The sequence below is a fragment of the Gadus morhua genome, chromosome 18 (assembly GCF_902167405.1).
Source record: "Gadus morhua chromosome 18, gadMor3.0, whole genome shotgun sequence".
NCBI lineage: Eukaryota > Metazoa > Chordata > Actinopteri > Gadiformes > Gadidae > Gadus > Gadus morhua.
The window spans coordinates 13227425-13252857 of NC_044065.1; the positions used below are offsets into that span (position 1 = coordinate 13227425).

General features: G+C 42.4%; 1 protein-coding gene across 3 annotated transcripts; it reads left to right on the plus strand.

Annotated features, from left to right (window-relative positions):
* Positions 1–40: 40 nt before the first annotated feature.
* On the plus strand, positions 41–15631 carry tom1l2b (target of myb1 like 2 membrane trafficking protein b). Of its 3 annotated transcripts, none has more exons than XM_030339580.1 (15): positions 41–160; positions 576–660; positions 1328–1406; positions 1680–1829; positions 3599–3733; positions 4452–4619; positions 4783–4899; positions 5253–5386; positions 5494–5550; positions 8787–8965; positions 9456–9585; positions 9663–9735; positions 11262–11324; positions 11811–11847; positions 12503–15631. In XM_030339580.1, the coding sequence occupies exons 1-15, from the start codon at positions 109–111 to the stop codon at positions 12649–12651; spliced, it is 1608 nt and encodes a 535-aa protein (XP_030195440.1). In that variant the 5' UTR covers positions 41–108; the 3' UTR covers positions 12652–15631. The 3 variants fall into 3 exon arrangements, with proteins under 3 accessions (XP_030195440.1, XP_030195442.1, XP_030195441.1); XM_030339581.1 differs by having other exon boundaries at positions 42–160; positions 5494–5545; positions 8791–8965; XM_030339582.1 differs by lacking the exon at positions 11262–11324.
* Positions 15632–25433: the final 9802 nt, after the last annotated feature.

Consider the following 25433-nt stretch of genomic DNA (forward strand, 5'->3'; position numbering starts at 1 on the left):
CTATTGGTAGACTCGATGGCTCTGTTCTTGGCTAATGCAATTTACGTGTGGGCGGGTCTTATTTTGCTAGCCTCAATCATCCCATAGACTTGTTTGTTGTCGGGCAAGATGGAGTTCCTATTAGGAAATCCTTACAGTACTCCTGTGGGTCATTGTATTGGTACGTAACCTTCTCGCTTAATACCATTTGTGACTGAGAAATCAGTGTTTCACATAACGACGCGTTAATATTTTTCAGGGAAAGCTAATGTCATCTAGCTAGCGTTGAGTGTGTATTAGTACTGAAGCTGTTCAGCTACTGTTAGCCGCCTAGCTGTGTGCTAACGTTACAGCAGTCATTACACTGCCTCTGACATAAAAGTTAATAAAACGCAGACGTGAATTTTGACTCGATACATCTGTTATATTCAGCTGCTTGGAAACTAAGGCAAAATGTGCATGTGGACAGTGCAACTCTCACTGGTCACTTACATAGTTTATGCAAAGCTAGCTAAAATTCATTAGAGATTGTGACGGTAGCCTCAAGCTCCAAACTGAATCATGCCTTATTTTGTTTGTGTTCATAATTTATCTAGAGAGAGCAACCGATGGCTCTCTTCAAAGCGAGGACTGGACCCTGAACATGGAAATATGTGACATTATTAATGAAACGGAAGATGGGTAAGAAGCTAGGATGAATTATTGCCCATGTAATTTGATAATACGGTCGCCCTTTTTCATACACACAACACTCCCTGAAGTAGACACACACGCCAGCACTATCTCGTTCTTATCTCTGGCATTGCATGGCCAAAGACCTTCCCTTTGGTTTTTGCTGCGTTTTTTCAAGTGCTCCATTCCTTATCTCTCCGTCCCATTAACCTTGCATGAAAAAGTTCTTGGTGTGAAGTCCAAGTCTTGTTTGAAAAGTGGGAAGGGACCTTGTTTTGTTTACCCATCTCCTATACCATGGGAAAACACTACCAATAAAATAGTGGTGGACATAAAAATGAATGCTTCAATTTTCTGAATGTGTCTCAACTACAACTAGGTCATAATACACACATTCCAACTTGCAGTGGAGCATGTGTTAAATGCATAGATATGATTGTTGAAAAGGGTATATCGGAAAAGATAGCTGCAGCAAGTGGAAATGTAAGAGTCCAGGTTAAAAACAGTGACCTTCATTACAGCTACATCAAATGACAGTAAAACATTAACTGTATGTTAGATCTACCAGTATTCTCATATTTCATTCACCTGTTCACCATGAAAGTCCATAATACTCACTGAACCTGTTATCATTTCTCAACCTTATGCAAGGGTATTGTGCTCTCACACTGTGCAGGCCAAAGGATGCCATCAAAGCAGTGAAGAAGAGGTTGAATGGCAACAGGAACTATAGGGAAGTGATGCTGGCCCTGACGGTGAGTGAGGAGTTTAACTAGAGTTGAACTGTTGCATACAGGGGGACTGATGGTATGGTGGCTCGGTTGGTCAACTCCTAGCTGAAAGGTACTGGGTTCGATCCCCTATGTCCACAGCCCAAACTGTAGACATCTACCTGATGCTCTCAACACCCTACCTGCTCCGTCTTGACATGTATCAAAAATCGCTGTTGGTTGCTTTGGATACACATTTGGATGAATGACCAAAATAGTAAAAAGATACATAAGACTTGATTGGACACTCTGCTCCAGGTCCTGGAGACGTGTGTGAAGAACTGCGGCCATCGCTTCCACTCCCTCGTCACCAGCAGGGACTTCATAGACGGTGTGCTGGTCAAAATCATCTCCCCCAAGAACAACCCTCCAACAATAGTACAAGACAAAGTGCTGGCCTTAATTCAGGTATGGGGCATAATAATAGAAAAAGTTGACATTATTACATTCATTCAGTTGATACTGGCGCCAAATACCTTGCAATAAGGTATTATTCTTTGGGTATCTGTTATAGTAACTGAGTAACTTCTAAGTGTAACTTGGCTGCAAGTGGAATCAAATACTTTATTTCCCCCGTATTTTTCATTGAATCAATGAAAGAGTTTAGTGTGATATAGCGTGAAAACCCAGTGCGATAAAACAGTATGGCTAAATTCTATTTTGAGTGTGAGAGCTTGAGTTTGATGTTCTTGTGCTGGTGTCTTATGGTCCCCAGGTAGAGATGTGTTGGTGATAGGTTTCTCCCGGCCCTCAGTCTAGAGGGCTCTAGTTACCATTCAGCAGCTCAGGTAACTGAGGCAGGCTCAGGTGGGGCCCTCTCTCATTTCCTCTGGGAAATACATCATGTAATTCGGTTTGCAGAGCTGCTGGCTGTTATTGTCATGCATTTTTTTATATATATATTTACCTTCCATTCATCTTGGGCAGAACAAACGACCCTGAGAAAAATATTTTTCAGTAAAATTTAGATTCAGATCAAAGTCTTAATTTTTTGTTTGGTTAGAGGTTATTCAAAGGCCATTTTCTTTGATCCGGCCTCTGTTGTCCTCATCGTGTTGAAGTTGAACCACTAATGAGACGTGGTTTACTGATGCAATGCAGCCATGGCTGGCAGCAACAAGGACCGGAGAACAAGTCTTCACTCACTGTTGCGCACTGTCAGGGCTTTGTTTGTGTTGTGGCATAATCATAAAGTTCCTGTCCTTCTGGGTCTTTTAACCAGCCATGGTTGGCTTTTGGCCCTGCCTAGCTCAATGTGAACCTTTATAGCTGGGTTGATGGAGCATGGCATCAACACTGCCAGTGTTCATTTTCCTCCCTGGGATTGAAGTGCTATTTTATGTTGTTCGAGGTTTGCTACCCACCAGGGCCACCCATGGTAAAAAGGAGTATTTTTCATTCACGGTTTTGCAAGGCACTTTGTATTATAGCATATTTTATTCCTCATTGGTTTGTTACAACGTGAGACAGGAGGAACGTACTCACAACATTGGAATGCCTCATGGGTGTACCACAGTTATAAAAGAATAACAACAAATCACCTCGAGAGAAAATGCCCATTGGTGCCTCAGCTGCACCTGTTGGGCAGGATAGACGTGATGGCTTCTTTGGACACACTCCCAGTTTGAAATGCTAAACTGAAATATGTTTCTGGATTTGATCTGAGGCTAGAAATGTTTTATTTGCTGCCTGCAGATACAGTACAGACTGCTTAGCTAAGAAATGTGTGATTATCCAGAGGCAATTAATCAAATCGAGTAATTTGCATCAAGGATTTTTATTATTTTCCGTACGTCAGTTGTGCATACGGAAAATGTTATTCCCGTTTGTCACACTGCCTTTCAGAACCCGTGGCAGTGCCCCAGAATGCATTGGGGTATCGTTTGTCCAAGCAGAGTTGGTGGAAAGTTATTGTCCGGTACAAGGCATTGGCTCAGTTTCATGTTGCTTCTGAATTACTAGAACGGAATTTATGAATGTCAACACTGATTTCTATTAATACTGGATGAGAGAATGAAGAGGTTTGAAAAATGTGATCACACTCGTACTCATAAGTAAGGTCCCGAAAAATATGATTGATTTACTGGTATTACAACCAAAACCCAGCAAGTAGTTGAAAATAATTACCAATAGCAACACCGAGCTCACCTACTCAGCCCTGTTGCTTCCTGCTCTAGGCATGGGCCGACGCGTTCCGGAGCAGTCCGGATCTCACCGGAGTGGTTCAGATCTACGAGGAGCTCAAGAGGAAAGGCATCGAGTTCCCCATGTCCGAGCTGGAGACCCTCTCTCCCATACACACGCCTCAGCGGGTAAGAGCGCGATAGCACTTGGCATGGGCATTGGTAAGGATCTGGCTATTCGATACACATCACATTCCAAGGGTCACCTTTCAATCTATTGAGATTCCTTAGTTATGTGATGTATTAAAATCCTTTTTGACGTTAAGGAGTTGAATGAATGAAGAGGGTGTCGAATGAATGTTGTAATAACTGCTGGCTTTACTCCCTCAAACAATATTGTCATAGCAGAGATTAATACAATGACAGGAAAATTAGGTCCCACAAATGAAGCAAGACATGTTATACTGCCCCAAACTATGTGTAAACTATTAAAATATATACAAAACATGCTCCATGAATTTAAATTGCGATATTTAGTTTCTCCATTTTACATTTCTTTAGACATTTACATATCACTCAAAATATTGAGGCCTACTTTCCTCTGTGTTTAGTTAAATGCATAAACGATCTCACTTCAGAAGTTTTTGAAGTGAGGTCACTGTTGCAGACACATTTCCCATATCCTTGCCTAATCGCGGTTTTGTTATTATTACGTACATAGAGCGGTCTTAGTGTAACATTTTCCTAACAGGACCCTGTGGCAAGGCCTTGCCACACTGCAAATAGCGCTACTGCCAGGGCGAGTGATACATAGACCCCACCCTTGGCGGAGCGTTGCAGCGCAGAAGCTGTGTCATAAACCCCTCCACTAAGTCCTGTGAAAACACTGTCGGTTCCCATCCCCCAGGTGGCCTCCGCCCCCGAAGGCGACTCCGCCCTCCACCAGTACAGCGCCCCGCCTCCCCAGACCCACGTCCAGCCCACAGTGCCCGTGGTCCCGCCCGTCTACACCACGCCCCAGGCCCAGGCCCCCGTCATCCATGGCCCCGGATCCGTCCATCCCAGCCCCGAACAGGTGAAGTGTGTGTGTGTGTGTGTGTGTGTGTGTGTGTGTGTGTGTGTGTGTGTGTGTGTGTGTGTGTGTGTGTGTGTGTGTGTGTGTGTGTGTGTGTGTGTGTGTGTGTGTGTGTGTGTGTGTGTGTGTGTGTGTCTAAACCCTTGTGTGTGTGTCTCATCAGATCTGCCGGCTACGCAGCGAGCTGGACATCGTGCGTGGGAACACCAAGGTGATGTCAGAGATGCTGACTGAAATGGTGCCCGGTCAGGAAGACCCTTCAGACCACCAGCTGCTGCAGGTGTGTGTGTGAGAGACATAAGAGTGCATTTGTGTGAGTGTGGTGTTTAGCAGACGACAACTATAATCATTAATTATGAGTACTTTTCATCCGGTTGTTTAATGAATGTAAATGGAGCAGCAGGGGGATATTAATTACTCACCCTGACCACTAGAAGGGACTCTTTAGTGCACCCTGTGATTACTCCGTTTCTATATAGTGGATAGAAAGAAGACTTGGAGTGGATTCAGATACAGTGTCTTAAATCGAACTAAGTAGGGTCTTAAGGCTCGAGTGTGTCTCCAGGCACTCTGGATCAAACCAGCCCCACCCCCCTCCGTGTTGTGTGACTGCTTGGGTTCTCCTGTTTGCAGGAGCTGCACAGAACCTGCAGGGCCATGCAGCAGCGCGTCATGGAGCTCATCTCGTGCGTGTCCAACGAGGAGGTCACCGAGGAGCTGCTCCACGTCAACGACGACCTCAACAACATCTTCCTCCGCTACGAGAGGTCAGAGGTTACCCACGGAGCCTGCTCGAGGTCCGTGGCTTTGCGCGCTCTTCCGTCGCGCTGGTAATCTCACTGTCTTGACTCTCTGTCTCCCTCTCGCACTCCAGGTACGAACGGTATCGGGTGGGGAAGTCTTCAGCTCAGAGCGTAAACAACGGGGTGAGTCGTCTGGCCACCGCCTGTAGGTCACAGCCCGTCACACTCGTGGCACCAGGGGCTGGCCCGGGTTATTAAGGGTGCTTGGACCCCGTGTTTATCCACAGTTGACATGCCCTGAAACATGCATCACGTAGTCGTCACTCTGGCTTCACATTAACGCCTGGTAAACCTCGCCAGAAAATGTCCACCCCCGCTGGCAACTTATTATCCACAGTAATTCTCGATTTTGATTTGTCACAGAAGTCCCTTTTGTCTTCTTCTGTCGACGCTTCAGGCTCCCTGTTTTTTGAACACTTCTGTTCTGTGTCTCATTCTTTGCATGCGTCCCTTTCTCTGTGTGCTTCTCACATTGTTTTACTAATCCACGCGTCGCGTCTCGAGTTGCATGCGGCGCTGTCAGTCAAACCCCCCCTCGGCCATGACTGCTACGCCCCGCGACCGCACTGTGTCACTACAAGCCTGTCACTGCAAGCAAGTCACTGCAAGCGTGTCACTGCAGCTGTATCAATGCATTGCGTCACAACAGAGGTGTCACTGCATTGTGTCAATGCGGCGTGTCACTGCAAGTGTGTCTTTGCAGGCGTGTCACTGCAAACGTGCACTGCAGCCGTGTCACTGCATTGTGTCACTGCCAGCCTGTCACTGCCAGCATCACTGCAGCTGTGTCACTGCAGTGTGTCACTGAAGCTGTGTCACTGCATTGTGTCACTGCCAGCGTCACTGCAGCTGTGTCACTGCAGTGTGTCACTGAAGCTGTGTCACTGCAGCCATGTAACTGCAAGCTTGTCACTGCAGCTGTGTCACTGCAGCGTGTGGCATGTTAACTGTTATTCATTGTATTCTCTTCCCTTTCTGTTGTGCGTCTTGTCGTGTTTGTTAAATGGCCAGCTGAGCCAGGCAAGTATGAAACAGTGTTGTGTTGTCTCCCCCTCTGTGGCCGGCGTATGTGGGACCCCCAGGGGACCAGTTTGACATGACAAGATTGAAAACATGATTTGTAGTTGGAGGCAGAGCCTAAAGTCGATTGGCCAATTGTTTTCTTTTTTGCAAAACAACGTCCCGGGTGTAATGCGATACATTGCCAAAATACGGACAACTTGGTTTAAATATTTGGGTTAGTTTAGCAGATTCTTCTCACGTATCACACCAGGATTTTACTATGAGGTGCAGGGCCCTGTTTCAAGTAGCAGGAGAGGATATGTTTAGGCCTGAACCAGAACTCTGACCGAAGAGGGCACTTCCCGGGACTGTCTGGATTTTCAGTTTTCCGAGAGCTGCCTTCAAAACGGGTTCCCTCAATCAACCTGAAATATGCACGTTCGTGTCATGACAGGCTTGCAAAGCCGTGATCTATCACACCTTGAAAACGTGATGGATCAGGGAATTCCAAAGCCGTCATTGCTTCTTCAGTGCTTTTATTCGTTGCAGCCTAGTCTGTTCAATAGCATTACATTACCACGGAAATGCTCTGTGAGACTGGAAGCCATCTAAAGTTCACAAGACAATCTTATTTATTGAACAACTGTTCAACTACTATTACGACTAAATCAACAGTTTTTTTTAAAGAAAGCTGTAGTTTACTTTCCAGCTTACTGTTGTGACTGTTCTTTGAACATGCATCAATTTTCATTTCAAAACAATTTAAATACAGTTTATTTGTCTTTATTTTAATCGATAATGACCCCTATAGCTAGGTCCCCTAGCTTTAGGTCGTGGGCGGGGTTATCTTGCCCGGCAGTTTTGCTCCAGGTTATGCTCACAGCACGAGTTGCCATGGTGACTGGACTGAGAGTGGTCTAGTCATGGCATCTGTAACCAAATCTGAGTCCTGACTAAACATATCTGGTTGACCTGGTGATCCAGCCTCCTGAACCAGGGCCCAGTCCTTCCACGTGGCCACGCCCCTAACCCTTGGTGGGGAATGGTTTGTCACGTTGGTCCCCCGGTGAACTGGGTGTGGCTAGGGTGCATCAAAAGACTGGAAGTGTTGGCACAGACTCACTGATGGCTTGGGGTTGGGAAATGTACCACTCTGCTTAAATCATCAGTTTCATTTGCACAGCATTTGGGAACTTGCTGTATGAGCAGAAAAAAGCACTGCAGCATTGTGTAAGTCTTTTTCTTTTTTGAATGCCTGCAAACAATTTTATGTTGTGAGTAGTTTATCAGAAGATTTATCATGATAATTTTAAATTCTTAAATGAATTCCTGCTCTCTGTCTGTGCTTTAAGTGAAATATAAAGCAGAATGGTGGATTTCTCCATGCTAAAGCTTTCAATGAGTTTCTGCTTCAAACAGCAGCAAATATGTAAAAAAACAACAACATAGTTGTCGGGTCTGGTTAAAGACAGCAAATCTGTTTGTATCTGCTGTAAATACAACTTTTGTAAGCTTTCATTGTTATTGAATAGCACCTTGTCCGTAATTGTTGTAAGCGTCCACTTTAATTAGTTCCTTACTGGTGCCTCTCTTCGCACTTTCCATAAGCCAATTAACACCTTTTCCTTTCCTCAGCATCTGTCTATGTGCACTCTGGCTGGACTCTCCCTCTCTTCTGTCCCCTTTCACTTCCTCCATCCTCCGCTTTGTTTTTAGCCGTAGAACTACCAGGATCCCGTTCTACTTCCCAGAATAGCCAGGAGGGTCATTTTGACCTTTTACAATATTTCTTACACCGAAAACAATTCTGTGCGTTCTAAGGAAAAATGGCAGTTCCGACAGGTCATAGTAGCCTTCCCGGTCACCTCGATTACACCATTACTCTGTGACATTTTCAAGAAGTGTGGGGTGTTATGGTTTTTTCGCTCAAAGCGTATGAAAATCCCCGAAGTCTGGATTGTTATTTAGATTTTTTTTCGTACCATGTGTCGTGGTGTTCTGTTTGAACCCCTTGTCCATTGTTTTTTATTTATGTAAAAACATATTTGTGGTTTACTGTCGTGCCATGTGTCTGCAGAAGGGAAGGAAATGGGCCTCCCACTTTGCATGTGTAAATGCATATCCAATGAAGTGGTCATAGCGGTCGTGGTGGTTCTAAGGTTAAAGCCAATGCAAAGCTTCCGTGCGCAGCCTCGCCCTTCCTTTGACCCGACAAAAGAAGACCTGCCACGCAGTACCTCCATCCACTCCCCGCCTCCCCAGCACCCGTCTCTGCCCTCCATGAAGCCTGACCCTCCCCCCCCCACGCCCGCCGCACGCACCTCGCTGGACTCCCACCCTGACGGACGTTCCTTCCTTCCCCCCAGGTTCTGAGCGAGGCCACAGAGGACAACCTGATCGACCTGGGCCCAGGGTCCCCGGCGGTGGTCAGCAACATGGCCACCGTGGCCCCCACAAGCCTGCCCTCCAGCCTCACCGCCCCCGCCACCGTCGCCAGGCCCGCCTCCCCGCCCTCGCTGGCCTCCCGGCTGGCCGGTCTCGGTACGTGACCCGGACCGCGGGACCCTTCTCACCCCCTAAGGCCCGGGTCCACATCGCCAGGCCTGCCTCGCCCTAACACCATGGTCTTTTGCTGTTTTGGTTCCACATGGGCCGTCTAGAAGCATGTAACATTAGATGTGGAGTTCTGTTGGGCTGATTTGATCAAACTATGCCTGCAGAGCACTTCCCATGAATCAGGCCTCTGGGACTTATTGACTGAGTTTACAACCAGGCCAATAACCCTGACCTTTACACTAGGAATTGCTCTGTAAGGTGACCTTGGGTGTCTTGAAAGGCGCCTCTAAATTAAATGTATTATTATTATTATTAGGAAAGTATGTGTTTTGTTGTTATTGTACGTAATGCACGAACAATAACTACGCTGTCAGGAGATGAGGCGTGTAAAAATGACGGTCGCCATGCGACGTCAGCCGACGCTAACGACGCCGACCCTGTTGCTTTTCTTTGTGGCGTTGGGTCGCTGCTCCAGACGTGGGCGCCGACAGCGTGAGCAGCACGCTGAGCTCCCTGACCAGTGCCCAGCCCGCCGGAGCCCAGGATGACTTCGACATGTTCGCCCAGACCAGGACGGGCTCTCTGTCCGCCGAGCCGGGGAGGACGTAAGAGCGCCCCGATACGCCCCGTCTCGTTCCTCATCGCCGCCGGGGCCTGCTCTAATGTCTGCTCTCTGTCTCAGGGGCTCGCTGGAGGACCCCAACGCCAGCCTGCCCCCGCCCACCCTGGACGTACGGCAGCCCAGCGCCGGGGGGGTGAGTCCAGTCTCCTCTTGTGCACCGCGTTGGTTGCTGTGTTTGTGGTTGCTGTGGACGGATGTGGAGTGGCCTTTGAGCCCGTCGGACGCATTTCCTTATCGCTCCGCTTGCATGATTTGTGTGCGTCTGTAGCGTCTACGGCGGGTCAACCTCTGGAAACCTTTCTGCTGCGCTCAACCAGGCATGCATAAATAACAAACAAAATAACTTGGATAATCTTTTTATCTTGGACATGAATGGATTAATATTTTGAGTATATTTGACCCACGAAAGTGTGTGGGTCTTTTGTATTAACTGTCTTTGAATGAACTGATTTGAGCTGCACTCGCAATCAAATAAATAAACACAGCGCGTAAGCCAACGTTAAGTTTGGATCTGTAATCCAGAAGATCAAATAGTGTCGTATTTCTATTGAGACTTCTGATAGCTGGAATGCAGGTTATTCCGTCCGATAGCTGTTAAGCCGAACACCCTGACAGCTCCTTCCTCAATATCTAAACCTCTTAAGAACAGCGTTTGGCGTCAGTAGATGTTGGTTCATTGTCCCTGCCGCCACCTCTTCCGTTGGGTGACGTCGGGGTTCCCTTCTGGTCATTTGTTCTTTTAGAAATGAACGGACCATAGTTTATGCAAATTGATTCTAGGCGAATTTCCATTAGTGCGTTGTGTTGCTACTTAACGCCAGGGGCCAGGGGTCGGGGTGTCCCCAAGGGACCGCGGGCTGAGATGCGCTGACACCACGGCCAGCTGGTCAACAGAAGCCTCCTCCAGCCACCGTCCATGTCAGGCCCCTGATGGTGCTCTCCGATTTGCCTTTTTATTTTTTCGGTCGCCCTTTACAAACCCCACAGCTTGCCCCTCCAGCTGTAACTGAACCGGGCTCTTGTTAGTCTCTCAGTCCCGCCTCTGGAAACCCAACCTAACCCCCAGTGCGGGTCGACGGAGCATCTGCGTGATGCTTTGAAACGCTGACCTGTTTCATTGCGCTTCATTTCATCTAGTGTGAAATCGAATTTCACCAAGTCACATGTGTTTCATTTGAATCAAAACTATATGATTATTTTGCGATATTGTAGATTTATCTTTTCTGTTCTCTCGAAAGTAAAACGTTTAGATTTTTTTCTTTTCTTATTCCGTATTTGTTTTTATTTGAAATGGACGCATACTGAATTATGAGGAACCGTTGGCCCTTCTGCAACCCTAGGTCGCGGAGCATATTGCAGTTTGCTGTGCTCCCTCTCCTCATTACTATTCAATGGCTCAATCTAATCTGCATGGCAGTCTCCTTCCCTGCACGGCTTTTGTGCACAAGTGGCGTTTACACCAGGCTCTATTCATCCCTAACAATGAATGGCGTCGCTATTGTTTTGTTTGAATTTCAGTTTTACATTTTTGGGTTTGAGTTCAACTTTTGCTTTCTTTTGGTCATTCTTTTCATTCAAGTTCATGTTTTGTGTTTGTTTGGGTTTTCGGGGGCATTTTCTGTTGTGGCTTCTCGACGCTGCCTCGGTGCTGCCCTGTAGAGTGCCGGGGGGGGCCAGTCCTCTGTCATGGATGACATAGAGGAGTGGCTGAGCACCGATGTGGTGAGACCATCATCATTTTATTTCTGCCATGCCTCTCCCTCCCTCCCCTCCCTCACTCCCTCACTCCATCTCATTTGTGTTGATTGACATTGTGTGATAAAAGCTAAATAAAAGCTCTTTGGTTTTCTGTTTTCATCACTCCCTCAGATAGACTTCACGTGTCTAAGCAACGTACGTGGTTCTTAAGGTGGTTCACAGTGGGTAGTGAAGGCATAGAGCCATCTAGGGAGCTGTAGTTATAGTAGTTCTTAGTAGTAGTCGTTTCTGGTGACACATCGGATCTTCTTTGTAATTTGATGACCAAATGAGGGGTTCATTTCATATTTCTAATTTACCTGAAATGTCACCCACTGTCATGTGAGAATCTGGGACATCTTTATTGTAGAGCAGGTGCTTTCCCTTGGGGTTTTAAGGCGCCACCACTCACATGGTGCTTGTTGAGATGCTTGCGATGTTGTGGATGTAATTGCATTTTCCTGTCTGCAGAAGGGAGACGAGGGTGAGGAAGGAGTGACCAGTGAAGGTGAGAACCATCTGTTGTATTCATCCTTCATTTACTGAGGGAGCCATCTGATCTGTTCTGTCGTTTTATTAGCGGGATGTGAAACCTAGTAAAATATTAAAGCCCCTTTTTTATTTTATTTTTATAGCTCATGTAACACTTCAATTGTTTGTAGTTGCTCCAATATAGATCTCACAAATTGTGTCTTTTTTTAATGAATAATATACAAATTGATAGCAGACAAACACAAGTATGGGTTGAAGGGGCAGTTCAGTTTATTTAGCTTAATTTTAGTTTCGAGCAATCATGTTGCTGAGGCGGGGATCTGTTAAGTGGTTAATTGGCTAACAGAGAACCCAAACTCTTGACTGTACCGTGAAATAGGCTTATTAAAATCCCCTTTTAAGAAGCTCCCTCCAATCCACAAATGACTTTCTCTTCAGTAGAACATCTCTTACGGAACAGGAAACGAGACGTCCCTTTTCATTGTTGGTTTCCAGCCCAGGCTTCAGGTCGTCCCCTCCCAGGAGCTCTGCTATAACATGGAAGGACTGCGGGATCCTAGATGATTCCAATGTTGCTGGTGCCCTTCGCTGCTCCTTTGAGTCGCTTTGGGTTCTTTTTGGGCTGCTCAACATAGCGTAACATTCCTCTCGTCGCGTCTTCCCCCACTCAGAGTTCGATAAGTTCCTGGAGGAGAGGGCCAAGGCGGCAGAGATGGCCCCCAGCCTGCCGTCCCCTCCCAGTGGGGAGCCCGGGGCCCCTCAGGGGACCCCCAGCCGCAAGCCCGCTGACAGACCCGAGGCCAACCTCTTCGCCATGTAAACCGGACCTCCCATGGCACTGGCCTCCCCTGAATGCCCCCCCCCACCCACCCCTCCCCCCAAACAGCTCTGCAGCAGCAGCAGCAGCAGCATCACTAACAACCATCACAGGAGAGACTAGTCATGTGACATTTGCATATTGCTCACCCTCACGTGTGTGTGCGGCTGTGCTCACACACCTTGAAAGTCCCCGTCCCCTGCTCTCATTTGTACTCCTCTTTTTCCACGACATCAGCTAAACACTACCACAGAGAATCCTTCATCTCCTGTGCTAGCCTCTTATTCTAAGGGAATATTTAATACATGTTTATATTTTTTGGTTTCAACTCGAAAGGGAAAAGGGCAATGGCACTAAAAGTATATTTTGTTACACTACACTGAGGGGGGTGTCGCTCCATGTTTGTTCCTCATATCCACGGCCAATCTGTCTGTCCTCAGCCTCCTGTGGTTCGTTGAGCTCACTTTTCACTTTTGAAGTCATGGGATTTAATTTTGGTTGTCTTCTAAGGCGAGTCTAGTCTGCCCTCTCCATCTGGTTCACTACAGTCCCCTTCGGATGGGGATGGTGTCCTGTTCATGGTTAACCTCTCATGCATGTCAACATATGAGCTTTTAGCTTTTTCTCGTTTTCATTTTAAAGGGACTTTTACTACAGCCGTTAGCCGTCCTGCCTTGTTCTCTCCGGTGGTGTCTCCAATGTAGTTATTTAACCTATTAAAGGTGCTGTAGGTAAGGTTACAGAGCTATAACTTAAGTGTTATATGTGCATACCATAGCTATCCAGGTTAACTGTTCTGGTTGACTTGCGCACATGCCTCTGTGTGAGACAATTTACACTTAAGACCACACCTGGCTAATATCTGACCAATCGGGGCAACTGTTCAGTTTGGGGAATCCATCTTTCTTGGCAATCACATTCGCATACACAGAAATTTCCTCTCGATGGCGGGAAAATATAATGAATGAATCCGTCTCTTAACAATTCTCCAATCCAACGTACAGCACCTTTTTAAGGTACAAATCGGTTAATTCCCTCCCCCAGGTGTGAATCTGATTTTCCGTCAATGACTACCTTCTGTCAATGTTTTTTTATTTTTGGTGTGCGTGTGGTAGATCTATTGTATATCTGTAAATGACAAATGCTATCTTTATTAGATGTTTGTATATTTAATTAAATGATACTAAGGGAAAGGCGGTTTAGAAGTTACATTTGAGGATCGAGTCCACTGACGACTAATGTTTTATTGTGTAGTTTACCTCCGTAGAGGTAGATTTTGAAATAAAACTATTCAATCCACTCCCGGTGGAGTAGGGACGGGCAAAGGGATTGATTTGTTTAGATTCTTTGCACTTGAGGCGGTTCTGTAGAGACGAGTTATTCCTTATACACTATAATTTAACAAACGAATCGTAAGGCGTTTTTGCGAAATGGTTTTACAGTTGCTGTTTATGAAATTACCTCTTTGTGCAGGTAGGCTTGGCTACATGCAGAATCAAACACGTTGTATTAATTGCACTGTGCTGGATAACTACACTATCCTTCTGCTGAAATTACTTATCCCAATCGTTTTCTCACACTCGTGCAATGCTGTTTCATTCCACAATGTATTGTTGATTTAGATTTTTACGATTTCCTTTCTTGAAGTCCAGTCAACGTTGATGTGCATCGGTTCAGGTGTGTAGTCTTTCTATGAGTTTGTTTGTTGGTGTAAAGCTGTAGAATGTTGATGCAATCACTTGACTGGCCCATGGCTGAGGTTTTTGGATGGATGTAAGGATGTGGATGGATAGATGGACAGAGGGATGGTACACTGAAGACCTATATAATTATATATATATAAGCAGCAGCCTTATCTTTAGGATGATATCTTCATGTAGAGATGATTAAAGCATTAAATATCCCTGCAGATTAAGTGTTCCACATGTCCCTTTGGTCTTCAATTGAATTCTGACCTCATTTCTTTCCCTCTTAAACCCTTACTTGTTTTAATTTGTAGATGGCGGCAGACACTTGGCTACAAAAGATAAAACACTAGCAGCCTCAAACACTCAAACCCTCGAAAGCACACCATTTCCTACCTTAAATGAGATGAATGATAGGGAATGTGTAACTCATTGTAAATCTGGTGATTTGAAATCTTGTTGGGGGCAGTCGTGGTTGTAATTTATTTATCATGTATAAATGTCGCCACGTGAAGGAAAGTAACTGTACTGTGTAGGACAGGATAGGGATGTCCTGCTCTGTTTTTTGTTGAAAAGTTGGATATTTTCCTCCCTGCTGGCTTATTTATCTTTCTATTTCAGAGTGATTATATGAATTATAATGATCATATATTTATAACATTAGGTTCATCTTGTCATGTGTATGCTTATGAATGAGTGACTGACTGAGGCTGATTGCTCTATATACCAGATCATAGTTTCCCCAACTACATCCCTCGGTTTACCTGAAGACTGTTTTACCATTGTTTTTTTGCAGAATATGTCCAGAATTCGTCTTACATAAGTGTGGTTTAAGAAAAAACTGGACAATATAGAATCAAAATTACCAACATAATGTACAAGTCATCTGCATTGCACCTTTTTACATTATCTTGATCTATTTGTGTAAGGTGTGTGGCCATTGTAGCCACATGTCCAAGGGAAACATACCTTCTTGTGTTTTAGTTTGTCACCTGGAGACATTAAACGTATTTCCTACCGTGTTTGTTTCAGAGTAAACCCGTTCCTTAACTTAAGAGCTGTTTGTTTGGTGTGGTTAAAGTAACGCTGGCTGATGCATTGCGGAGAGTCTTTCCCACAGAGTACAACATGGGTGAGTGTGGCTGCTGGGGCTGTGACTCTGAGGTGGTGATCAGCAGAATGTCCTGCTGCCCGGCTGTTTTCTGGCTGCGTTTCACTGTGTCGCTGGCCCCCATGTCACCACTTTCTTTGTGTTGTTGGACTTCTGCATGAACTCTAAATAAATCATTCGCAGTGTGCGTGTGTGTGTCTCCTCTCTGGTTATTCTTGCGTAGAACGTTCCACCGTACTCGGCTCCAATTTACAATCATTTGCACATTTGTTTTGTGTTATTCAATATCAAAACCACAAGAAAAATAAAACTGACATGGCGGAAAAGCTTAATTCTTTACCGTATATTTATGTAAACTTTCTATTTTTTATTTCTTTAGGTTGGTGAGGTTCTAAGAGAGTCCTATAGAAAGTATATGGAAAATAACTTATATGATTATTAGTTCCCCAGTCCATTAGGACATAATGTGCTCCACTGGTTATTCAAGCATTTTACTGAATCCCTCTGACCGGAAATACATGAAGGACCACACACACACACACACACACACACACACACACACAGTCTCTTATTCTCCTTTTTCTTCTCTCCCTATGTATCTCCCCCCCCCACACACACACACACACACACACAGAGTCTCCCTCCAGCCCTCATAGGAAGTCACTAAGTGTGAGTTAGTGTGTGTGGGGCGGGGGAAGGAGGAGGGGGGGCAGGTGGGGCCCTCGTGAGGGGCTTCCCTCATTGGTCATTCAGGATCGCCTCATTCCTGAATGTGGCCTCATGCACTGGAACCTTTTCCCGGTCAAACAGAACGAGGGAGGGGTGTGTCGTTCAGAGGATCCACGCCACGACCAGCACATGAGCAGACCGCTGGCCCGACACAGAGGAGCTACACCAGCTCCCATCGTCCTCCACCTTAACTTGTGGAGCCGGTGCAGATATAGTTCTGCAGCGCTGCTTGGAGTCAGTGCCGTAGCTGAGTGGTGGTGAATATTGAGTTCATAGAGGCTGCAGTTAGCTATGTAGCTGCCGTCTATTATCAGGCCTGTTGTGTAACGGTTGAGCAGGCGCGGTTAGCCCGCTGGGTGGTGCACTGAGAAAGGTAAACTTTGCTTTTGTTGTCTTTAGCGAGGGTTTTGAACACTTGTTTGGGTTGTACTTCTCTTAACTTTTCTTTTTTCTTTTAGTGTTAAGTATATCTATTGTGTTTTTACTTGATAAGTTTTCTCATTTGATCATAGTGGCATTTAGACCATCCTATTGTGATTGAAGCATTTTACATGTGTTCATCTCAGATCAAATGTAGTGCATGTGGTAGGCTGCCCCTGTAGATTGGTTTGGTGATTCAGAGACTGCTGGTAAGAAGGCTCTTTACTGTTGTCTCTGGTAAAATCTTTCACCATAACAACTGACCATACTAATACAAATATTCCAGTTATATTTTCTTCAACAATAATATCCATTTATTCAAAAGCCAAGTTATATGCACATCATTGTAATTTAATTAGCCTGCATGAGCTTTAATCTATTGAGTTAGCCTTATGTATAAATTTACTTTTCTTTTAAAAATGTCATTCAGTTGAATCTTAATGTTCTTGTTTTCTTTGCAGATAAGCTTTATTTGCAAATGGAGACGGTCATCTGCCTGTAAAAAATTATTAACACCCCCTAGTGGTGGGATTATATATGACAGACCAGCATTATTCTGACATTGGCCTACGGAAGCGATCTCTCGCATACTTTGTATCACGCTGAAGCGGATGGGGCAACTATTCAACAAACAGCAATCTATAATTAAATTGAACACAATACATATAAACATTGGCAACTCATATATATATATAATAGGCCAGGGCTGAATCACATATTTCCTTGCTCTTCTGTTTAGGCCAAGCATGGTTCTAGATGCCAGGTTAACTGCGTTTTTTTTTTTGGATTAAATAATGACTTTCTATTTATTTATTCCGCCATCTGCGCAAACAGAAGAGAAGGACTGGGCCCTAACCCCCGCAGGCCAGGGCTCTGGTGCATTGTAGTTGCATTGCACGTCTGCTTTCACCGTGCAGTGTTTCCGCTCTGCAACGGAGAACTTGGGCACAACAACTCAATCCGTCGTCTTCACCATGAGAAAACTTCATATCGACCTCGATAATTTGACTGCTCCTCGAAATAGAACTCGCCGGAAATGCAAAGAACACATGTCCTAATTTTAGTTTCGTGTCGGAGTTGCTTGTGTGTGTACCTCTATGAATGATCATCTCTCTTCACACCACGGTGATATCTGGCGTCTGATCTGGGAGGTCACCGGGTCGACGTCTGGGTCACTTTCACTTCAGATGTATTACTCTTTTTTTGTTATATCTGCATCGTCTACTTGTTATTTTTATTAAAAATAATAATAATATTCCAACAATTTATGAATATAAAGTAAAATACAAATCGTAGGTTATTCATGAAATTGGCCGTTACACAATCCAATTAGTTTGGCAACTAAAGGTAGACAACAACCTAGAATGAAGATAACTTTTTTTCCGCAATTGATTGATTGATTGAATCTAATAAAAGATTACCTCAGAATTGGAAATTATTAATGTATTTATTACAGGGCATAACTTAACAGGTTACCTGGTTACTTACATGTCTTATTTTACATTATGTGTGTGTGTGTGTGTGTGTGTGTGTGTGTGTGTGTGTGTGTGTGTGTGTGTGTGTGTGTGTGTGTGTGTGTGTGTGTGTGTGTGTGTGTGTGTGTGTGGGGGTATGTGTGTGTGTGTATGTATGTATGTATGTAGCATAGCATGAATGTAGCCTGTTTGTTGTTTATCTATCTTCCAATCATTCATTGTGATCAGGTCGAAGGTTTTCTTAATATTGCTGGCAGGGGCCATTTCAGAAACGGCCCTGAAACCAAATTTGATGCCAAATCGGAATCCTGCATCACACGCACTCACACACATACTCACACACACACACATATTCACACACAAACACACATTCACACATGCACACAAACACACACACACACACATACATACACGCGCTTACACACACACACACACACACACACACACACACACACACACACACACACACACACACACACACACACACACACACACACACACACACACACACACACACACACAACCTGTGTGTGTCTTATTGACAAGTAGTTTGTATTGACATGGTGTGATGCATTTCTCATTATTATCCTTCTCGAATCAAAGGCAGTATGCAGCAGTTTTCCAGCAACAAAGTAACTGTAAACTGGCAGGGAGTGTATGTGTTCATCACGTAGCCTATGTCTAGATTTAAGGCCTGAGGCTATTTCAAAAGTCTTCATTAGCCAATAAAGATTCTAATAGTCAGGGACGCGGGAAGTCAGTCCGAGGGGGGGGGGGGGGGGTGCTGAGAGAGAGTCTATATAATGAAGTCATAATAAATGCTGCGCAACATCCATTGATAACATTAAACGTGTCTATTAGTATGGCAGCAACCTTTTACGCCAGTTTTAGAATGTTCTCTACAATAGATGTTGAACACCAACATGCTTATGTACAATCAGCATAGTACCATATTCAGCTATGGACAGTTGTGCGTCATAGCCTACGTCAGCCTACACAGACAATGTTCTAAATAAAATGAAATGATAATGTGATAAATATCATAAAAGGGGTGGATGTCAATAATTTAATGAAAATTCATCTTGTATGATAAAATTATACAAAAAAAAAAAAGTATTGATTTGTTCAGAAAACTTTCTCACTTGGGGGTGCTGCAGAACCCTAAGCACCGCCACTTCCCCCGTCCCTGGGTAACACTGTTGTTTTTTATTGGTCGTCATGAAAAAAAACATAAGGGGTAACACTGTTGTTTTTTATTGGTCGTCATGAAAAAAAACATAAAGGAAATAAAAGAAATACACACATACATTTTAATGTCATGTATATCCTCTTTATTGATGATTGATTATTGTGTATTGTCATCGCCTCAGTGGTGCAGTGGAGTGCACTCTCCCTAACCCAGTGGAGTTCGTGGCTCAATTTCTGTGGAAAACACATTATCTTTAATTTAAAACGAAATGCTATCATGTCTATTGTACTGTCATATATAACCTCAGACATAATTAAATTTAAAATCTCAGTGGGAAGTGGAGAGAGCTGTGAGCTAACCCCCTGGAGACCGGGGTTGAAGTCCTGTTGATGTCTTCTGTTGGAAGACTTATTTCTATTTCATGCGAATTATAAAGTCAAGTATAACCATTGTGTTGAGATTATTCGGTGTCTTGATGGTGCATTGATAAGTTCGGATGTTAACGCTCTAAACAGCTCAGGTTCGGATCCACGCGAAAATGTCGACAGGGGTACCGCTGTTGCTTTTTATTGGTCAACATGAAAAAACATGAGGTAACTCTGTCGTTTTTTATCGGCCGTCCTGAAATAAATATAAGGGGTAACTCTGTCGATATTTATCAAATAAAACATAGGGGGTGATACTGTCGTTTTTCTTTGGTCGTCATGAAAAAAAACATAAGGGGTAAACAATTGACAATTGAAAGTACAAACTGTGCAAACTTTGACCTCCATTGAAAATAGTTTTTTTCACTGTTGTTTTTTATTGGTCGTCATGAAAAAAAACATAAGGGGTAACACTGTTGTTTTTTATTGGTCGTCATGAAAAAAAACATAAGGGGTAACACTGTTGTTTTTTATTGGTCGTCATGAAAAAAAACTTAAGGGGTAACACTGTTGTTTTTTATTGGTCGTCATGAAAAAAAACATAAGGGGTAACACTGTTGTTTTTTATTGGTCGTCATGAAAAAAATCATAAGGGGTAACACTGTTGTTTTTTATTGGTCGTCATGAAAAAAAACATAAGGGGTAACACTGTTGTCTATGTCAAATAAAATATAAGGAGTAATATTGTAGTCTTTCATCAGTCATCATGGGAAAAAAACATAAAGGGTAACACTGTCGTTTTTATCAAATGAAACGTAAAGGGTTACACTGTCGTTTTTCATCTGTCGTCATGAAAAAAAACAAGATGTAACACTGTTGTTCTTTTATTGGTCGTCATGAAAAAAACCATAATGGGTAACACTGTTGTTTTTCTTTGGTCGTCATGAAAAAAACATAAGGGGTAACACTATTGTTTTTTATTCGTCGTCAAAAAAAACATAAGGGGTAACACTGTTGTTTTTTATTGGTCGTCATGAAAAAAAACATAAGGGGTAACACTGTGGTTTTTTATTGGTCGTCATGAAAAAAAACATAAGGGGTTGTCTTTTGCAAATAAAATATAAGGGGTAACACTGTCGCTTTTTATTGGTCAACATGAAAAAACATAAGGGGTAACTCTGTTGTTTTTTATCGGCCGTCATGAAATAAATATAAGGGGTAACACTGTCGATATTTATCAAATAAACATAGGGGGTGATACTGTCATTTTTCTTTGGTCGTCATGAAAAAAACATAAGGGGTACATTTTTATTGGTCGTCATGAAAAAAACATAAGGGGTAACACTGTTGTTTTTTATTGGTCGTCATGAAAAAAAACATAAGGTGTAACACTGTTGTTTTTTATTGGTCGTCATGAAAAAAAAACATAAGGGGTAACACTGTTGTTTTTTATTGGTCGTCATGAAAATAAACATAAGGGGTAACACTGTTGTTTTTTATTGGTCGTCATGAAAAAAAACATAAGGGGTAACACTGTTGTTTTTTATTGGTCGTCATGAAAAAAAAACATAAGGGAAATAATAGAAATACACACATACATTTAATGTCATGAATATCCTCTTTATTGATGATTGATTATTGTGTATTATCATCGCCTCAGTGGTGCAGTGGAGTGCACTCTGCCTAACCCACTGGAGACCGCGGCTCAAATTCTGTGGAAAACACAATATCTTTATAAACTTTTTAAAAGTGATGCTATCATGTCTAATATCATGTATATATTATAGATCTAATGTCTAATATAACCTCCGACGTATTTCAATTATAAATCTCAGTGGGAAGTGGAGAGAGCTGTGAGCTATCCCCCTGGAGACCGGGGTTCAAGTCAGGTTGTTGTCCTCTGTTGGATGACTCATATTTCTATTTCATGCAAATTATAAAGTCAAGTATAACCATTGTGACGTTTTTATTCGGTGTCGTGTTGGTGCATTGATAAGTGCGGAGGTTAACACTCTAAACAGCTCAGGTTCGGATCCCCGCAAAAACTTCGACAGGGGTGCCACTGTCGTTATTTATTGGTCAACATGGAAAAAACATGAGGTAACTCTGTCGTTTTTTATCGGCCGTCATGAAAATAAACATAATGGGCAACACTGTCAATATTTGTCAATAAAACATAGGGGGTAACACTGTCGTTTTTATCAAATGAAACATAAGGGATAACACTGTCGATATCTATCCATTAAAACATAGGGGGTAACACTGTCATTTTTCTTTGGTCGTCATGAAAAAAAAAAAAAAAGGGGTAACACTGTTGTTTTTTATTGGTCGTCATGAAAAAAAACATAAGGGGTAACACTGTTGTTTTTTATTGGTCGTCATGAAAAAAAACATAAGGGGTAACACTGTTGTTTTTATTGGTCGTCATGAAAAAAAACATAAGGGGTAACACTGTTGTTTTTTATTGGTCGTCATGAAAAAAAACATAAAGGGTAACACTGTTGTTTTTTATTGGTCGTCATGAAAAAAAACATAAGGGGTAACACTGTTGTTTTTATTGGTCGTCATGAAAAAAACATAAGGGGTAACACTGTTGTCTTTGTCAAATAAAATATAAGGGGTAACACTGTCGTATTTTATTGGTCGTCATGAAAAAAAACATAAGGGGTAACACTGTCGTTTTTTATTGGTCGTCATGAAAAAAAAACATACGGGGTAACACTGTTGTTTTTTTATTGGTCGTCATGAAAAAGACATAAGGGGTAAAACTGTTGTCTTTGTCAAATAAAATATAAGGAGTAATATTGTTGTCTTTCATCAGTCATCATGGGAAAAAAACATAAAGGGTAACACTGTCGTTTTTATCAAATGAAACGTAAAGGGTAACACTGTCGTTTTTTATCTGTCGTCATGAAAAAAAACGAAAACAATGTAACACTGTTGTTCTTTTATTGGTTGTCATGAAAAAAAACATAAGGGGTAACAATGTCGTTTTTTATTGGTCGTCATGAAAAAAAACATAAGGGGTAACACTGTTGTTTTTTATTGGTCGTCATGAAAAAAAACATAAGGGGTTTGTTTTTTTATTGGTCGTCATGACAGTGTTACCCCTTATGATTTTTTTCATGACGACCAATAAGGGGTAACACTGTTGTCTTTGTCAAATAAAATATAAGGGGTAACAGTGTTGTTCTTTTATTGGTTGTCATGAAAAAAAACATAAGGGGTAACACTGTCGTTTTTTATTGGTCGTCATGAAAAAAAAACATAAGGGGTAACACTGTTGTTTTTTTATTGGTCGTCATGAAAAAAAACATGAGGGGTAACACTGTTGTCTTTGTCAAATAAAATATAAGGAGTAATATTGTTGTCTTTCATCAGTCATCATGGGAAAAAAACATAAAGGATAACACTGTCGTTTTATCAAATGAAACGTAAAATGTAACACTGTTGTTCTTTTATCGGTCGTCATGAAAAAAACCATAAGGGGTAACACTGTTGTTTTTCTTTGGTCGTCATGAAAAAAAAATATAAGGGGTAACACTGTTGTATTTTATTGGTCGTCATGAAAAAAAACATAAGGGGTAACACTGTCGTTTTTATTGGTCGTCATGAAAAAAAAACATAAGGGAAATAATAGAAATACACACATACATTTTAATTTCATGTATATCCTCTTTATTGATGATTGATTATTGTGTATTGTCATCCCCTCAGTGGTGCAGTGGAGTGCACTCTGCCTAACCCACTGGAGTTCGTGGCTCAATTTCTGTGGAAAACACATTATCTTCAATTTAAAACGAAATGCTATCATGTCTATTGTAAAAAAACAATAACACTGTAACACTGTTGTCTTTGTCAAATAAAATATAAGGGGTAACACTGTCGTTTTTTATTGGTCATCATGAAAAAAACATAAGGGGTAACACTGTCGTTTTTTATCTGTCGTCATGAAAAAGAACATTAGGGGTAACACTGTTGTTTTTTTATTGGTCGTCATGAAAAAAACTATAAGGGGTAACACTGACGTTTTTTATTGGTCGTCATGAAAAAAAACATAAGGGGCAACACTGTTGTTTTTTATTGGTCGTCATGAAAAAAAATATAAGGGGTAACACTGTTGTTTTTATTGGTCGTCATGAAAAAAAACATAAGGGGTAACACTGTTGTCTTTGTCAAATAACATATAAGGAGTAACATTGTTGTTTTTCTTTGGTCATCATGAAAAAAAACATAAGGGGTAACACTGTCGTTTTTTATTGGTCGTCATGAAAAAAAACATAAGGGGTAACACTGTTGTCTTTGTCAAATAACATATAAGGAGTAACATTGTTATCTTTCATCAGTCATCATGGGAAAAAAACATAAAGGGTAACACTGTCGTTTTTATCAAATGAAACGTAAAGGGTAACACTGTCGTTTTTTATCTGTCGTCATGAAAAAGAACATAAGGGGTAACACTGTTGTTTTTTTATTGGTCGTCATGAAAAAAACCATAATGGGTAACACTGTTGTTTTTCTTTGGTCGTCATGAAAAAAACATAAGGGGTAACACTGTCGTTTTTTATTGGTCGTCATGAAAAAAAACATAAGGGGTAACACTGTTGTTTTTTATTGGTCGTCGTGAAAAAAAATATAAGGGGTAACGCTGTTGTTTTTATTGGTCGTCATGAAAAAAAACATAAGGGGTAACACTGTTGTCTTTGTCAAATAACATATAAGGAGTAACATAAGGAGTAACATTGTTGTCTTTCATCAGTCATCATGGGAAAAAAACATAAAGGGTAACACTGTCGTTTTCATCAAATGAAACGTAAAGGGTAACACTGTCGTTTTTTATCTGTCGTCATGAAAAAGAACATAAGGGGTAACACTGTTGTTTTTTTATTGGTCGTCATAGAAAAAACCATAAGGGGTAACACTGTTGTTTTTCTTTGGTCGTCATGAAATAAACATAAGGGGTAACACTGTCGTTTTTTATTGGTCATCATGAAAAAAAACATAAGGGGTAACATTGTCAAAATGTATCGAATAAAACATAGGGGGTAAACTTTGCAATCTGCTGCATCACAATGCTCGTACACCATATAAGCCCACCATTAGTGGAAATCATGCCATATTTATCATCGCATTCCAGTCATTTCCACAGACTGGAACATCTCGGTTTACACCAAACACCGCTCAAGGAAATAGCGGTATTTAGTTAAGTATGTAGAAAGAAGAGTCAACAAACATACAGATAGCTCCCATTAGCACTACAAAGCAGAGTGATCGCATTCCTCCATCATTATTTTATTTATTTTTAAAACCTCGTCACGGCCCGTGTAAAATCCAATTACTTAAACAAAACATTCAAGATTAAATGACCTATTTGTGTTTATGATTTACCTGTTATTAAAGTTTCACTTGAATGGTTTCCCACCCCCACCAACCCAAACTCCATGCACGAACACACCAAACAATCACACACACACACACACACACACACACACACACACACACACACACACACACACACACACACACACACACACACACACACACACACACGCACACATTTTCTCTAGCCCTGAGCTGTCAATGCAAGTGGACCCCTATTATAATAAAGTTACCAAACAGAGGCAATGAGAATGACTTAAGCCCACTAACGGTAAAATGTGCTCTTTAAACACGGTACACAGTGTTGTGTAATTGAAAGTGTTCATATGCTATCTGGCTAAACTTGTGGTTGTGCTGGTGATAATGGTGGTATTGAGAGGAAACTATCAGAATAAGAACGTGAAATTGGTGTCTAATAGAGGCCGCCCACAC

What these genes read in the sequence shown, in the direction of transcription:
- tom1l2b (XM_030339580.1), top strand. Translation starts at nt 109, where the DNA reads ATGGAGTTCCTATTAGGAAATCCTTACAGTACTCCTGTGGGTCATTGT. An exon ending in TCCGCCGAGCCGGGGAGGAC is followed by an intron (nt 9,586 to 9,662) that starts GTAAGAGCGCCC and finishes TCTCTGTCTCAG; the next exon opens with GGGCTCGCTGGAGGACCCCA. An exon ending in GGCAGCCCAGCGCCGGGGGG is followed by an intron (nt 9,736 to 11,261) that starts GTGAGTCCAGTC and finishes GCTGCCCTGTAG; the next exon opens with AGTGCCGGGGGGGGCCAGTC.